Source organism: Octodon degus, unplaced genomic scaffold, assembly GCF_000260255.1.
Source record: "Octodon degus isolate 3935 unplaced genomic scaffold, OctDeg1.0 scaffold00018, whole genome shotgun sequence".
NCBI classification, from domain to species: domain Eukaryota; kingdom Metazoa; phylum Chordata; class Mammalia; order Rodentia; family Octodontidae; genus Octodon; species Octodon degus.
In genome coordinates this window covers 24,395,582-24,409,918 of record NW_004524594.1, presented here as the reverse complement: position 1 = coordinate 24,409,918, position 14,337 = coordinate 24,395,582, and the positions used below count along the sequence as shown (strand labels likewise).

At 40.8% G+C, this 14,337-nt stretch overlaps 1 protein-coding gene and 1 pseudogene across 1 annotated transcript; one reads left to right on the top strand and one right to left on the bottom strand.

The window, feature by feature from the left end:
- Positions 1 to 2,387: 2,387 nt before the first annotated feature.
- LOC101577924 lies at positions 2,388 to 3,577 on the top strand (annotated as a pseudogene).
- Positions 3,578 to 8,485: 4,908 nt separating this feature from the next.
- LOC101579240 (uncharacterized protein C12orf71 homolog) lies at positions 8,486 to 10,329 on the bottom strand. The gene is made up of 3 exons (XM_004627370.1): positions 9,655 to 10,329; positions 9,001 to 9,150; positions 8,486 to 8,593 (listed from the first exon to the last, which is right to left on the bottom strand). Exons 1-3 carry the CDS (start codon positions 10,327 to 10,329, stop codon positions 8,486 to 8,488), a joined length of 933 nt encoding a protein of 310 aa, XP_004627427.1.
- Between the last annotated feature and the right edge of the window lie 4,008 nt (positions 10,330 to 14,337).

Sequence of the window (14,337 nt, the reverse complement as noted above, 5' to 3'; positions counted from 1 at the left end):
GCATCTTGTACAGCAATTAACCACTAAGAAGAATATATGCAGTGTATTATTTGTTGAAACTGTCCTTCCGATTTGATTTGAAACTGTCTCATTGCTATCTCTTTGTCAATAAAACTTTGAAAAAAAAAAAAAAAGAAATTCTTTAAATGCATTTACATGTTTTTTTCTGGGGAAAATATACTAACATTATCTAATTTTGTGGATGGTCATTTTGTTTGTTTGTTTGTTTTAATTTTTATTAATTTTAATGATAAAGAAATAGCAATGAGACAATTTCAAAACAGGTTAGTAGGGCAGTTACAATTAATACATTGCATATTGTTGTTTACATAATAGTTATTCAAAGTACAAGATGTAGACATGATTTCTTGCCTAAACAATAATACTACAAATCTTTCTTCTCATTGAACTAAGAGAAGTAGCTGTATATCTATCCTATTTTGAATACACACACACACACACACACACACACACACACACACACACATATATTCACTACACAATGGTCCTTCATTCATATCCCCCTTTTTTGTTTTGTTTTGTCAGAGATGGGTGTTCCATTGCTATTAGAGAAGCTGTATTTAGAGAAGTCTTTAAAGGACCTTTTCATACTTGATGCCAGTTCAAATACTGTAGGTACTTGAATTCAGCAAAATAACCCAATATAGTCCAATAGTCCATAATAGTAGTAGGTTATCCGTGGAACTGGCAACTGTTAGAAGTTGTTGACTTGAGGCTTTTATAGCTCAGACTATTGATATGGCATTACTTTTTATACCTTGTGGTTATACTTTTCTACTGGATGATTAAGACCAAGTTTTTTGTTTTGCTTTTTGTGGAACCAGGGATATGATCTCAGGTCCTTCCACTTGCCAGGGAACTGTTTATTCCACTGAGCCATCTCCCCAGACCCAAGACCAAGTTAACGTAAGACCTATATAACTAAAAATGTAAGTTTTGTATGTGGATGGCCATTTCAATGGGCTAAGTTCTGATTCTTCTAAAATCTACTCAAAATTTTAGTGAGCCAGGAGGATGCCTGCTCAAAATGTTCCCTAAGAAGAATTTTTATTTTATATTTCCTGAGCTGCTTATAGTCCTCTGTCTTTAGAGTGCTCACGTCCTGTGCAAAGAGCTGGAGTTGTGTCCTCAGAGACTGGGAGTGGCGCAGAGGGTCCCGTTCCCCACTCCTTGGGGGAAGCACTGTGGTCTCAGCTCCCCACTCGTTCAGCAGTATTGGACACACATTGAACTCTCAGTGACTTTTTCTTTGATTTCATAGAAGTGATAGTCACATCTCCTTTCCTATGAGCTACAAGGCATCATATATCTCCCTCATGTTTCTATAAGGATGCACAAGAGAAGGCAAGCAGGCACCCTTGAAAGGGGAATTTTGTTCAAGACTTCACATTTTTTTGGGGTGAACATGGAAATTTTCTTCCAAAATAAACACTAGTCCCTCCCGCTCAATAAGAATATTGATAGGGCCATTATTCATTATTTACAACCATATTTACTCATTCCAGATCCATATTTTCAGTCAGTGTCTTGGAAGTTGGTATGTGTGGCATGTTGTTTGTTCCAAAGTATGGTCACAATATTATCTTTTACTTGATGATTACCTCTTATCAAGGGATCTGTTTCTTTCTCATTGGGTCTTTTTAACTGCCTTAAGCAACAGAGTAATTCAGAAATGAGTTTAACTTTTTTTTTTTTAAGTCATAGAATGTCATGTGATTGAACTTTGTCCTCTTAGAAACTTGTGAAGATTCCATGGGAAGCTCATGCAGTGAGGTACAGACCTAAAATTAGTGTTTAAAAATGATTAGGGCCTGCAAGCAGGCACAGGGGCAGAGGGTTCGATCCCCATGCCTGCTGTGATGGCCCTGCCCCCTATTCCTGCAAGCATTTATAGCTGAACATTTATTTCTCATTCGACTTTGTCTACCAAGATAATAGATGCTTTATAGTTAGATCTGTTAGTCTTTATAATAATTCTTCAGTGATGGTAATGTAAACTTTTGGAAGAAGGAAGAAAAAATCTTTGGGTGGGTTTCCTAAAGTCACACATTTTCCAAGGGTAAGGATCTTTTGGAAGTAGCAACTGGGGACACTTACTCATGAGAATAATTTAAATTTTTCAATTTCAAGCAGACTGACTTCTGCTTGATAAGTTTCCTATTTTATTAACAGAATATGGGCAATAAGGGAGACTTATTTGTCACAGCGGCAGCTGAGGATTTCGTTGGTGGTGCAGGCGCCAGCCCAGCCCTGCCTTTGCCTTCTGGTGTCAGTCCTCTCCAGCCAGGTGCCCTCTAGCCCCACCCTAGCCTTCCTGAGTCTTCACAGCTGGGCCTCAGCCACTCCTGGACCCCTCTTCTGCAAGGATGATGGCATTGAGCAAGCCCTGGGGGCAGAAGCCCCTTAAGTTCCAGCTGGAAGATGACGGCGAATTCTACATGATAGGCTCCGAGGTGGGAAACTACCTGTATGTTCCAAGGTTCTCTGTAGAAGAGATGCCCCTCACTCTGGGCAACTAGCCACTGTAGAAGAGAGGAAGAAAATAGTTGCATCATCACATGGTAAAAAGACAAAACTGAACACTAAGAATCATAGATATACCACTCTTGCCACCAGCGTGACTCTGTTAAAAGCCTCCGAGGTGGAAGAAATTCTTGACGGCAATGATGAGAAGTACAAGGCTGAGTCCATCAGCATGGAACCCTCCACCTACCTCAGGGAACAGAAGGCCAAGAGGAAAAGCCAGTGGGTCCCCATGCTGCACAACAGTTCCCATCATCTGGATGCTGTGCCATGTTCCACCACCATCAATAAGAACCGCATGGGCTGGGATAAGAGGAGAACTTTCCCCCGTGCTTTGATGACCATGACCCAGCTGTGATTCATGAGAATGCATCTCAACCTGAGATGCTGGTGTCCATCTGGCTAGACATGGAGAGTAATGGACAGAAGCTGCAGAATGTCTTTACCTGGACCATGAATGAGAAGCTGATGACTCCTGAGATGTTTTCAGAAATCCTCTGCAATATCTTGGATTTGAACCCACTGACCTTTGTACCACCCATTGTCTCTGCTATCAGACAGCAGATTGAGTCCTACCCCACAGACAGCGTTTTGTAGGATCAGTCTGACCAGGGTGCTATCAAGCTGAACATCCACATGGGAAACATCTCCCTGGTGGACTAGTTTCAGTGGGACATGTCAGAGAAGGAGAACTCACCAGAGAATTTTGCCCTGAAGCTGTTGTCAGAGCTGGGGCTGGGTGGGGTATTTGTCACCATGATCGCATACAGCATCCAGGGACAACTGAGCTGGCATCAGAGGACATATGCCTGTAGTGAGAACACTTTGCCCACAGTGGAGATTGCCATCTGGAACACAGGTGACGCTGACCAGTGGTGCCCACTGCTGGAGACCCTGACCTATGCTGAGATGGAGAAGATCTGAGACCAGGACTGACATACAAGGCAGATGAGGTGCCTCGCCAACACTGCTCCAGCCTGGTGACCAGCCCGTCAGTGCTCAGCTGTCATGGAGCATCTGAGAGATTGGAGGACTCCTCTCCTTCCTCTTTTGGCAAGGAATAAGGCAAGGGGACAGCTTGGTGCCATTGAGGAGTGGGGGAAGGGTGGGGCATCTCAGGCCCTGCAGGCCACCCTTCCCCACAATGCATTCTGCTTGCTGAGCCCCAGTCTTGCCCTCTCCTCCTGGTACCCTCCCCAGGTACTTGGGGTGGGGAAAGGCCTCAGTTGGGTTGGACTTTGTTTTTGTATAGGAGCCTGAGGCAGGGCTAGCAGTACCTTTTAATAAAAAGCAACAGGCCATGCAAAAAAAAAAAAAAAAAAAAAAAAAAAAAAAAAAAGAATATGTACACAGTTTTTCTTTTTCTTTTTACTGATTGTGTTAAATACAACATGACTATAAGGTGTTAGCTTGTTTTTGTTTTTAAAGATTGATAAGTAAATTCATCTTATTGTGAAAACTCTCAAAAGATAAAGCAATCTTGCTTTGTATTGTACTGGTCTCATAAAGAGTTTCTTGTAAGAAACATGCCAGGTTTTTAGTGTACAAGTTAATTGTCTGACAAAGTGCTAAAACAATCCTCTTGCCATGAGAGGAAATGTCTGTCCCTGTGAATAGCAGACAAGACAGAATCACAACTTCGCGATAAGATAAAGAATTTGGATTTATCTTCAGATTCTAGGTTTTTTCACTCTCCAGGTAAAGGCAGTACATACTTGATTTCACAGTGTCTCATACATGCCTTTTTATATTTTTACAGAACAAATGTTGACACATTTACATTGTGATCTAAATAAGGTTTCGGACTTGCACTGTGAGGGATTTGAATTTTCTATGAAGCTAATGAAACTTAGATTTTAGGATCCCTCATCTGTCCAGGCTCCTTCCATGGAGCTCCTTATCAAGAACAAGAGAAAGAAAATGGATTTAAAGTCTCCATGAAGAAGCAGTGCCTCTTTCTTTACTCATTTTCTACCTGCCACTGGGCCAGGTGACAATAAAATTTCAATGCTTTCTGCTTCCTTAAATAAATGTCAATAGTTTGAGAGATCTGGGATTTATACTACAAAGGAGTTTGATGATTTATCTACAAATGGAAATTTCTAAATAATCTGATTCTTAGATGGACAAAAAGAAAATCAACTGTGAAAGTGTATTTGGAGACTGTATAGCTAGAGGAATCTAAAAAAGTATTTGAAAGGGGCTTGTTTATGAATCTTTAAATCCCTGTTCTTTTGCTAACTGTCTTCTTTGATGGATATATTTCTCTGTTGTATGATGCTCTTTCTCAGTGTTACTAATGCCTGGTGATTACTAATTACCTGATATTAGCAATTGGTTAAATTCAGTGATATTCTCCTCCCTTTTCAGGGTCTTCCGCTTAACTGGCAATATCAAGAAAATTCTCATGTTGACCACTAGAGCAAGAAGCATCCCAAGGCCCAGATCCACCTGGCTGTTTCTCTATATAAAATATATCCCACCTATTTCTTTTTTTATTTTTGCCATAATTTTATTGATAAACAAATAGCAATGAGACAGTTTCAAATCAAATTGGTAGGACAGTTTCAATAATTAACACTCTGCCTACATTCTTCTTAGTGGTTAACTGCTGTACAAGATGCGGACTTGATATCCTATTTACAAACACCATTAGAACAAATCATTTTGTTCATTAAGAGAATGTAACTATATATCTATCCTAATCACTTTGAATACACAGATACAAAATGCACATTCATCTGTATACCCTTTTTTTTTTTGTTAAGTTCCATTATTTGAATATTATAGGTGTATCAACTCAGCAAAATATTCAAAAACTGTCCAGGATCCCATAATAGTATTGGGTCTTCCGCTTAACTGGCAATGTCAGAAATTATTGACCTGAGTCCCCTACAGCTCAACATAACAGCATGGCTTTATTTCTTATATTTCGTTTTTATACTTTTCTTTTGGATGGTTAAAACTAAAACAGGACCTATGTAACAAGAGTTGTAGCTTTTGGGTCTGAGTAGGTCAGTGAAATGCCCTCAGGATTTATCCTGAGATCCTGTACCTCAGATTGTAGAACCTTTGTCAGTGTCAGCCATGTGGATGAGTCACGGCCATTGCTTGGTCAATGTGCTCTCTGTGAAAGCCTGAGAGAATGTTTTCTCTCCATATGACGCTCCTTAGGCACACTCTACATCATCTATCACTTTCCTCTTTGGCCCCATAATCTCCTTGATCAGAAAATTTGGGACACTACCGAGTTACATGACGTTACAGTACAAGTTCTCATATGTCCTGAGTATTAATTGACCTTAGAGGGTTAGGGCCAAAATGTTGGCTTTCCTTGTAGCCCTCATTTTTCTCTAATTATGGTCCACAAACTTAGGTTGTTAACCATCCAGAAGAAAAGCTTGTTGTTATTGTCAAACAACTTAGGCTGTTAAGCTTAACCTCACTATCTGTCTGCATATCAAACATCTTAGGCATAATATTATCCCACCTATTTCAAGACCAGCATGTCATGAGATGTCTTTTGTTTGAGGTAATTACTTACAACTAAATAAAGAAAATGTTTTCATTAATATATCCCTCTTATTTCAAGACCAGCATGTCATGAGATGTCTTTTGTCTGAGGTAATTACTTACAACTAAATAATGTTTTCATTAATATCTGGCATGTGTTAAACCATAATGTGTCAATCATTTTGTTAACCTGTAAAATAGTTTAGCAATATAGAATTCCAATAAATGTATGAACCCAGCCCTTCTTTTCTTAGATATCAAGGGACTCTCCAAGAGCTAAGTGCCAGAAAGGGAAATAAAATACAAGTACCCTCATGCAAATCCTGGGTTGTAATAGAGTGAATCATTCTCTGGATATTTTGCCTTAAAAATTGATAAATGTACTCAGTTATTTCTAATACAGGTCACTCTTGTTTATTTTAATGAACATAGCAATGGAATACAAGTAAGGGCAAAGATTTTTGCTTTCTTCTTTATCATTCAGAGATTTTCTTTTTCTCTTGAAGCATTCCAAGAAAGAATGAAAGGAATGGAACTCAGATGAGGATAAAAATCCTTGCTTCTCTTAGTACATAATTTTTATTTCTCATAAAGCATTCCAGGAAAGAGCAAATAAGAGGAATTCTGGGACCTGCTTGTGTCTTGTACTGTCTTTGTCCAGATACCACGGTTGCTTTGCTGAGTGTACTCTTATGGGAGAACAGAGAATACAGTGTAAGAATATAAAGATATGTCAAATTCAAGTAGTGTTCTTAGTTATTTATGAGCATGAGGGAAGACTAAACCTTTACCACATCCTTCCTGTGGAATGCCTTTGCATCCACTTCCACTGGAGGCATTTTGGTTACTATATGTTGCAGTAGTCATGCTGCCCAGGCCAAACTGGAGATTTTGAAAACTTTAGAGCGACTGAATATAATTTTCATAAGGAGACATCCATGGCTCTTTGGGGTCCAGAGGTGGCAATGTTATAGTTTAGAAATAAAATGGCTGCCAGAGCTGCATGTGTATGGAAAGTGATTGGGTGATTGGGATGATAGAGCTGAAGTGTGATTGTGAGGTAGGGTCTGGCTGGGGGAGCTGTGTCACTAGGGCCATGGTCTGGAAGGGTCCATCTCCCTGTCTGACTGGTAGCTTTTGCTCTGCTCTCCAGGTGTCATGATGTGAATAGCTTTTCCTCAGCTGTGTCCTCTTCCATGCCTCCCTGCCTTGAAAGCAGATGCCATAGGCTATAATCATGAGCTCTTTCCTTTTCAGTTTGTGGGTGCTAGGTATTGTGGCTCAGTAGCAAGGGAAATGATTAAGAAAGAGTCTAAAGCAGTATAATCAAATTCTCAAGGTAAAATATAAAGAGAACATTCTCAGGGTATCAGGGGAAAGTAACAATAAGCATAGAAGTAGTTCTCAGTTTTTGGATCGATGACTCCTCCAGGGAAACCTTTTGGGCCAGGTGAGATTGGTAGGGGTATTTTACAGTAGTAGGAGAAAAGGCCTGCTAACCAAGATTCTCCTGTACAGCAAAGCGGTCCTTTAGGAGTGAAGGAGAGATAAGACATTTATCAGCAAACAAAGCCTCAGACAGTGCATCCCCTCCAGACATGTCCTATAAGAAATACTAAAGGGAGTTAGTTGCTCAAGTAAAGTGGCCTTAATGACTATGAAGAAAACATTAGATGGTGCAAAAAATATCACCAATAAAGGGCAACCATAAAAATAAATGCAGTGTACTCTAATATTATAAACATGGTATATAAAATATGCATGTCCTTAGCTTGACTGAAACACCAAACAACTAAAAATAAAACTACACGAAGATGTTAAAATAGGAAATATGAAAAGATATAAATTGGACATTGGAAATATATCATGTGGGGAAGACTGGAGAACAAGGTCAGAACTTATTATTAGTATATTTTATCTTCTTTTAATCTTCTCTGATCTTTGTGGCTATGCTTTGTTGTTGACCTTTGAAAATGCTTGATTAAATGATAGCTCTAAAAGCCTCATAGTACAGCTGGGGATTTGGCTCAATGGTAGAATGCTTGCCTAGCAAGCTGGAAGCCCTGGGTTTGGTCCTCGGCACCAAAAATAAAAAATAAACCTCCCCTCAAAAACAATTCAGCCAAGAAAATATAGTACAATAAAAGCCTCACAGAACATAAGGCTATGAAAGACAAACCCAGGACAGCAAGTAAAGAATCAAAACACAATGATAGATTGCTTAATCATAAGGAAAGATTGTAAGAGAGGGGAAAAAAACCAAAATCTAATACAAGTTAAGAAGTTATGAAATGGATTTAGTAAAACTTTATTTATTGATAATTACTTTGAATGTAATTGGATTAAATTCTCCAATATAAAGACATACATAAACTAAATGAATAATAAAAGCAATACCCAAATCTTTTTAGCTTGACAGAAACTCACTTTACCTTGAAGGACACATATGACTGCAAATGAAGACACGGAGGAAATGCGAATCAATTTTCACATTCTCACGTTCATCTTTTAACTGATCAAGTGGTGGGACTGTAAGCTATAAGAGACCCACGACAATGGGCTCTAGAAGCCACAAAGAAGCAGGCATAGGAGTGAAAGCCTTGTGCTCACTGGTCATGTAAATCATCTGCCTTCTCAGTACTCACAATGATGATTGAGTTTCAACAAACAAAGCTTAGGGGGTCACTTAATCCTAACCCAAATTTAGCTGAAACCATCAATATAGTAAATCTGACTCAAATATGAGTTCCACAGCTATATGGTTTCCCCAACTTATTTGAGTATGGAGTTTAAAAATCTGGAGACAAAGGCTATGTTAATTCCGCAAAGGATTCTTCTTGATGGTTTATCATGCCTCTAAGTGGACATCTGCTCTCTGGTGCCCACTGGCAGGGGCTCAGTGTTCTGCTCAGAATTTCTTCACCTCCTTACACAGCAGCATACTTGCTTCCTCATCCAGCGGAACGGGCGCCTAAAGCTCACACAGCGTGTGGTTCGTGTGCTGGAGGAAGTGTCCTTGTCTGGCTGCACTGCTGATGTCCAGCCAGTCTCTGGAGAGCTTACCATTCTGTGGCCCACCATCTGATTCACCACCTGCCAAGGAAAAGGGATGTGTTACAGCCATGGAGTGACAGCCATGGAGTAAATACTGATTAGTGTATGCAGCTGAAACCCTTTTAGCAGAAATAACCCAACTCCAAATGAATATCCTCAGTTCTCATTTCATAGTTAAAAACACACACTCATATGCACATACAATTTGCATAACTATCAGACCTTCTTTTTGTTCTTATCTCCCCCTTTCCCTCAGTCTCCTTGATATTTTCTCTACAATTCTTCCCTGAATTCTTTTCTTTCTGTCTTCCTGTCCTGCTGCTGGTCATGTCAGGTACCAAGTCAAGCCCCAATTAGGGTACTAAGGCTCTGTGCTGTGCAGCATGGCACCCTCACTTTTGCCTGGCTCTCCTGAGGGGCAGCTCTGTGCTCACCTTCTTCTTATTCTTTTTTTTTTTTCAGAATCGGGGATTGAACTCAGGCCCTTGCACTTGCCAGACAAGCGCTTATCTACTGAGCTATCTCCCTGGCCCTTATGCTCACCTTCTTAAGATTCTGTCTCTTGAGCATTGGAGTCATCTCTGGGAACTGGATGTCTTTATTCTTTAACGCTTTGCACTCAGGCAAGTCTTGATAGGTGTCATGTTCTCTATGCCTAACCTGAGCCATGTGCAGAGAGCAGCTGCCACCCAGCTGGAAATCATGTTCAACTGATAGTCCTGGGAACACAGAGCCATCAGCTTTGTCATTTCCAGGTATTTGTTCATTTTCCTTGTCATCTTTCTTCTCTTCATTCCCATCTGCTTGATTCTCATTATCATCTGCCTGATTTCCTTCATCATTTAGAGTTTGTAGATAGTTGTGAAGGTTATTCAACAGACTGTGCACTACACGATCTTCCTCTGCCAACACAGCACCATGATCATCCCAGGACAGGGCACTGCTTTGCATAAAACCTGGCTCCCAGCTGTCTTGAATTGAACCTCTTCTGCTTATGGGTGAGCTTTCACTTTGCACACCTCCTCTGCATTCATGAGTCAGTAGCCACTGGACTGAAAAGTCCACATTAAAAGTTATTTCTTCCTCAAAGGTTGTGTCATCACAGGAAACGGTGTCCTCATGAGGAACATGGCCCTCAGAGAGGGGAGTGTTCAAACTGTCCTCAGAAAATGAGTCCTCTGTGTCACAGTAGTTGCTGCTGGAGATTGAGAACTCCATGGGAAAGAAGGGCTAAAATATTAGTCTTCGTCGACTCAGGTAGCTTCAAAAGAGAAAAGAAAATAGATGATATCAGCAAGAGGAGTCCTGTGCTGATGCACAGGTACTATCCATTTATTTTTCTACTTAGAATTATTGCATTCAGACAAAGTTCATCCTGTGTTTGCACTCACCAGGAAAGGGTGTAAGAAACAGTTCTTTCCTTAAAAATTCTTTTTCCTTGGACAGTAATGCTCTCTATTAAACATCTCCATTTGACTCCTCACTTTACTCTAGCTGAGTCAACTCATAGCATAAAGAAAACAATGCTCGTATAAAGCTTGAAAAACACAGGAAAGCAGGAAGATGGAAATAGAAAGATGAAAGTCAACACACATTTGCTAAGCTGATCATGCTGGCATCTCTCAAGCTCATCTCTCAAGAGGCTGTATAAAGAGGACCTTAATTTTCAGGCCTCCCTGGGCTATACAGTGGGTTCAAGGCCAGTCTTGACTACACAAGGAAATTTGTCCCAAAAAAGGAACAAGCAGAGGACTATTTTGTGGGATTTCCACCTAGCTTTTTTGCTTTATGTCTATACATTGTAGGTACATGTATAAGGTATGTGTATGCTCATGTTTGAGTACATGTGGATGTCGTATCAACACAAGCTGAGATTAGTAAATTTTATGGCTCAGTCTATAATGAACATATATATAGCTATTCACTAAATCTTTTACTTTTTAAGAATACAAAGTGGGGATAGGAAAAAAACAGCATTGGAAATGATAAAAGATTTCACTAAACAAAGTAATAAGAATTCAACAAGTATTGCCATGTCTTTTTTAAATTTATTTTTCATTTTGTGTATTTGGTACAGGGTCTCACTACGCAACTAGGACTCATAGTGATCCTCCTGTTTTCATCTTCCTGTGCTCTGGGATTACAGGTGTGTATCATCACGCCTGGACTTGGTCCCAGCTCAGTGTGCCCCAAGGGGTGGGGCCAGTGCGGCATACAGGACTGGGGATCAAACTCTGATTCCTGCACTTGCCAAAGCAGGCTCTTAGTCCGCTGAGCTATCTCGCCAGCCCTTGTATCTTAACTACTTTTATTAATGAGTCTATGATGATTTCCTAATGGTTATTCCATAAGATTGTTGTCCGCTAGATTATTGGAATCATTTGAATTGTCATAATAACAGTGATTATGCATAAATCTGTGGGAAACAGCCTTGCCCATGAACTTCTGGCTGTGTCTTTGTTATCTTCCTCTATGTAAAAGCAATGGACCAAAGATGACAGGTGTATTAGAGCTCTATGATAGTGGATAGCAACTGGACTTTGAGAAAGGTCATAGTCATTTATGTGGCATTTCCTGCCAGTACATTTTGTCCAGTGGCCTTTCTTTTCTTTTCTTTTCTTTTCTTTTCTTTTCTTTTCTTTTCTTTTCTTTTCCTCTCTCTCTCTCTCTCTCTCTCTCTCTCTCTCTCTCTCTTTCTTTCTTCTTTTGATGTTCTGTAAGTAAGTGAGGGTTGAAGAGCAGCCCCAGGCACAGCCACACACACACACACCTTCCTGAGGTCACAAACATACACAGCCATACGCTGCCATCTTTGCTGTGCCCTGCTCCTTTAGCTGCTCACCTGATAGACTGTCAACTGCTTGTGTGTAAACATGGAAAGTGACAGAAATCCTTCAAGTTCTGAGCCTCAGAGTCAGATTTCTGAGTTCTAAGTCAGCTATTTACCATGGCAGCATCAGAAACCAAATATAACCAGAACAATGAAAAGAGAGGAAAAGAGAAAAGGGAAAAAAGCACAAGATCTACTCTCTTGCATGTAAAATGTTCTGCACACACACCATGCATGCCGAAGAGGGATAAAAACTGAGGCTGAAGAATGAATGCCGTGGGGGTTACCTCCCTCTTGCGAGTATCTAAGGTGGTCCTTGTCCTTCATAAATTTAGAGGTTCTTGGGGGAGGTAGGTGCAAACAGTCTAGTAGAGGACAAGGTGGTAGGTACAAGAGTCTCAAAAGCATGTCTCAGAGAACAAAGATGGCCACATCATACAGCCAGTCAAGAAGTGGTTAGAAGCCCATGGGAGACACCTTGCAATCTGAGAATTTCACGTGGGGGGCAGTCTGGAGGGTGACAAAAAGGTAGGGAGCTTGGATGGTGGAATAAACTTGAAGTCTCAGTAGTAAGGAAGCTGAGGCAGGAAGATTTTAAGTCCAAACCAGCTTGGGGTCCAGAGGGAAATCCTGTCTCACAATAAAAACAAAGGAAGAAAGAATGTGGGGAGGTACAGCACAAGCAAGGAGACTCAGATGAGAAGCCACATGCTATATCAGGAGCTCGAGTTCAGTGCACCACTGGGGCCTCTACCTCTGTGGAGAAAGCTGATTTTTTTTTTCTTGTAAGCCATCAGGTATCATGATATTCCTTTAATTGAAATTCTTCCAAGCAGTTGAAAATATGTTAAAGTATTTCACATGATTTAAAACAAAACAAAACAGAGCTCCACACCAATGTGACTTCGTGAACAGTACTGACGGATGGGGACAAGAGTGGAAGCTGTGTATTTGCAGGAAAGGAGCCAGGTTGCCCCCTGGTTGATAAAGGACGGAAGAAATGAAGTGGGAAAGGTGAACAGAATGTAATCTGAGATGATTAGGAGAGAGAGCCAGAAGGGGAAGGAGAGTCAGGGGTTAGTTTGTCCCCTTGTCAGAATCACTTTCATCCCACCAAGACACAATGCCTGACACACACAACTTAAAAGAAGAGAGGGAGGTTTATGTTGGCTCACATTTCAGTAGTTTCAGTTCTTATATGGTTGGCTGGTTCCAGGGAAGGATGACCTGGCCCAGGGCCACTGCAAGAGAATAGCTCCTTATGGCACGGCATCCAGGAAGCGAAGAGTGAAGGAAGGAGCGATGACAGTACCGAAAAATCTAAATCCCAAGTCTCATCTGGGACTTCAGCTCTTATCTATGAGTCCCATGTAAAGATCAAAAAGAAAGTCAACTGCTGTGGACGTGTAGTGGCACAGGGTAGACATTCCCATTCCAAAGGGGAGGAAGAGGGGAATAGAAAACAATGGCATCAAAGCAAGACTGAAACTCAGCCGGCAGACATTGAAGCCTGCAGCTGCATGTTCAGCACCAGGAGCTAAGAAGTCTAAAGGACTCGGGCAGCACTGGCCCTGAGGCATCTTGTGGCTTCTCTCTTGGGCTTTCGGCCACTCCTTTCAGCGTTCCTCAGATGTCTAACTTTCCTGGATTCTCCAACATCTTGGGGACTCCACTGCACTCTTGGCTTCACCTTCACAGCCTCCCCTTCTGTCTTCACGGGGGCACAATGCCTGGCCTCCCAAGCCTTCTGAAAACTGAATGGAAGCTTCTCTGATTCCCATAACCCTTGCATTCTGTATGCCCATAAAACCAGCACCACATGGAGGGTGTCAAGGCCTGCCACCAGCCAGAGCAGTTGCCAGACCTTCTTGTACTATGATTGCAGTGGTCTCTGTGTGACAGAATGAGTAGGCACTGTGAACTGGATCCCAGGTAATCAATGCCCCAGGGGGCCATTCTCCTGCTCCATCAGGTTGCCAAGTGCTCTCTTTTCAAAGCAAAGACTGTCATTTTTTTTTTGCCATTTTTTTCTTAATTTCTTTATTTTTTTATTAACTTTTTTTTCAACATTTCTTGTGTGGAGTTGATACATGTACATCACATGTCCTAATTCCTTTTTCATCCTGTTTTCCTACCTTCTATCCTATTCTGTCCATCCAGCTATCTCCTGATCTACTTCCTGTTTGGCTTTTTTTTTCAAAGTTTTATTGATAAACAGATAGCAATGAGACAGTTTCAAATCAAATCGGAAATACAGTTTCAACAAATAATGCACTGCATATATTCTTCTTAGTGGTTAATTGCTGTACAAGATGCGGACATGTGATCCTATTTACAAACACCATTAGAACAAATTGTTCTATTCATTAAGAGAATGCAACTATATATCTATCCCA

What these genes read in the sequence shown, in the direction of transcription:
- LOC101579240 (XM_004627370.1), bottom strand. Translation starts at nt 10,329, where the DNA reads ATGGAGTTCTCAATCTCCAGCAGCAACTACTGTGACACAGAGGACTCA. An exon ending in AGAGACAGAATCTTAAGAAG is followed by an intron (nt 9,151 to 9,654) that starts GTGAGCATAAGG and finishes TTTCCTTGGCAG; the next exon opens with GTGGTGAATCAGATGGTGGG. An exon ending in TCCGCTGGATGAGGAAGCAA is followed by an intron (nt 8,594 to 9,000) that starts GTATGCTGCTGT and finishes GGTCTCTTATAG; the next exon opens with CTTACAGTCCCACCACTTGA.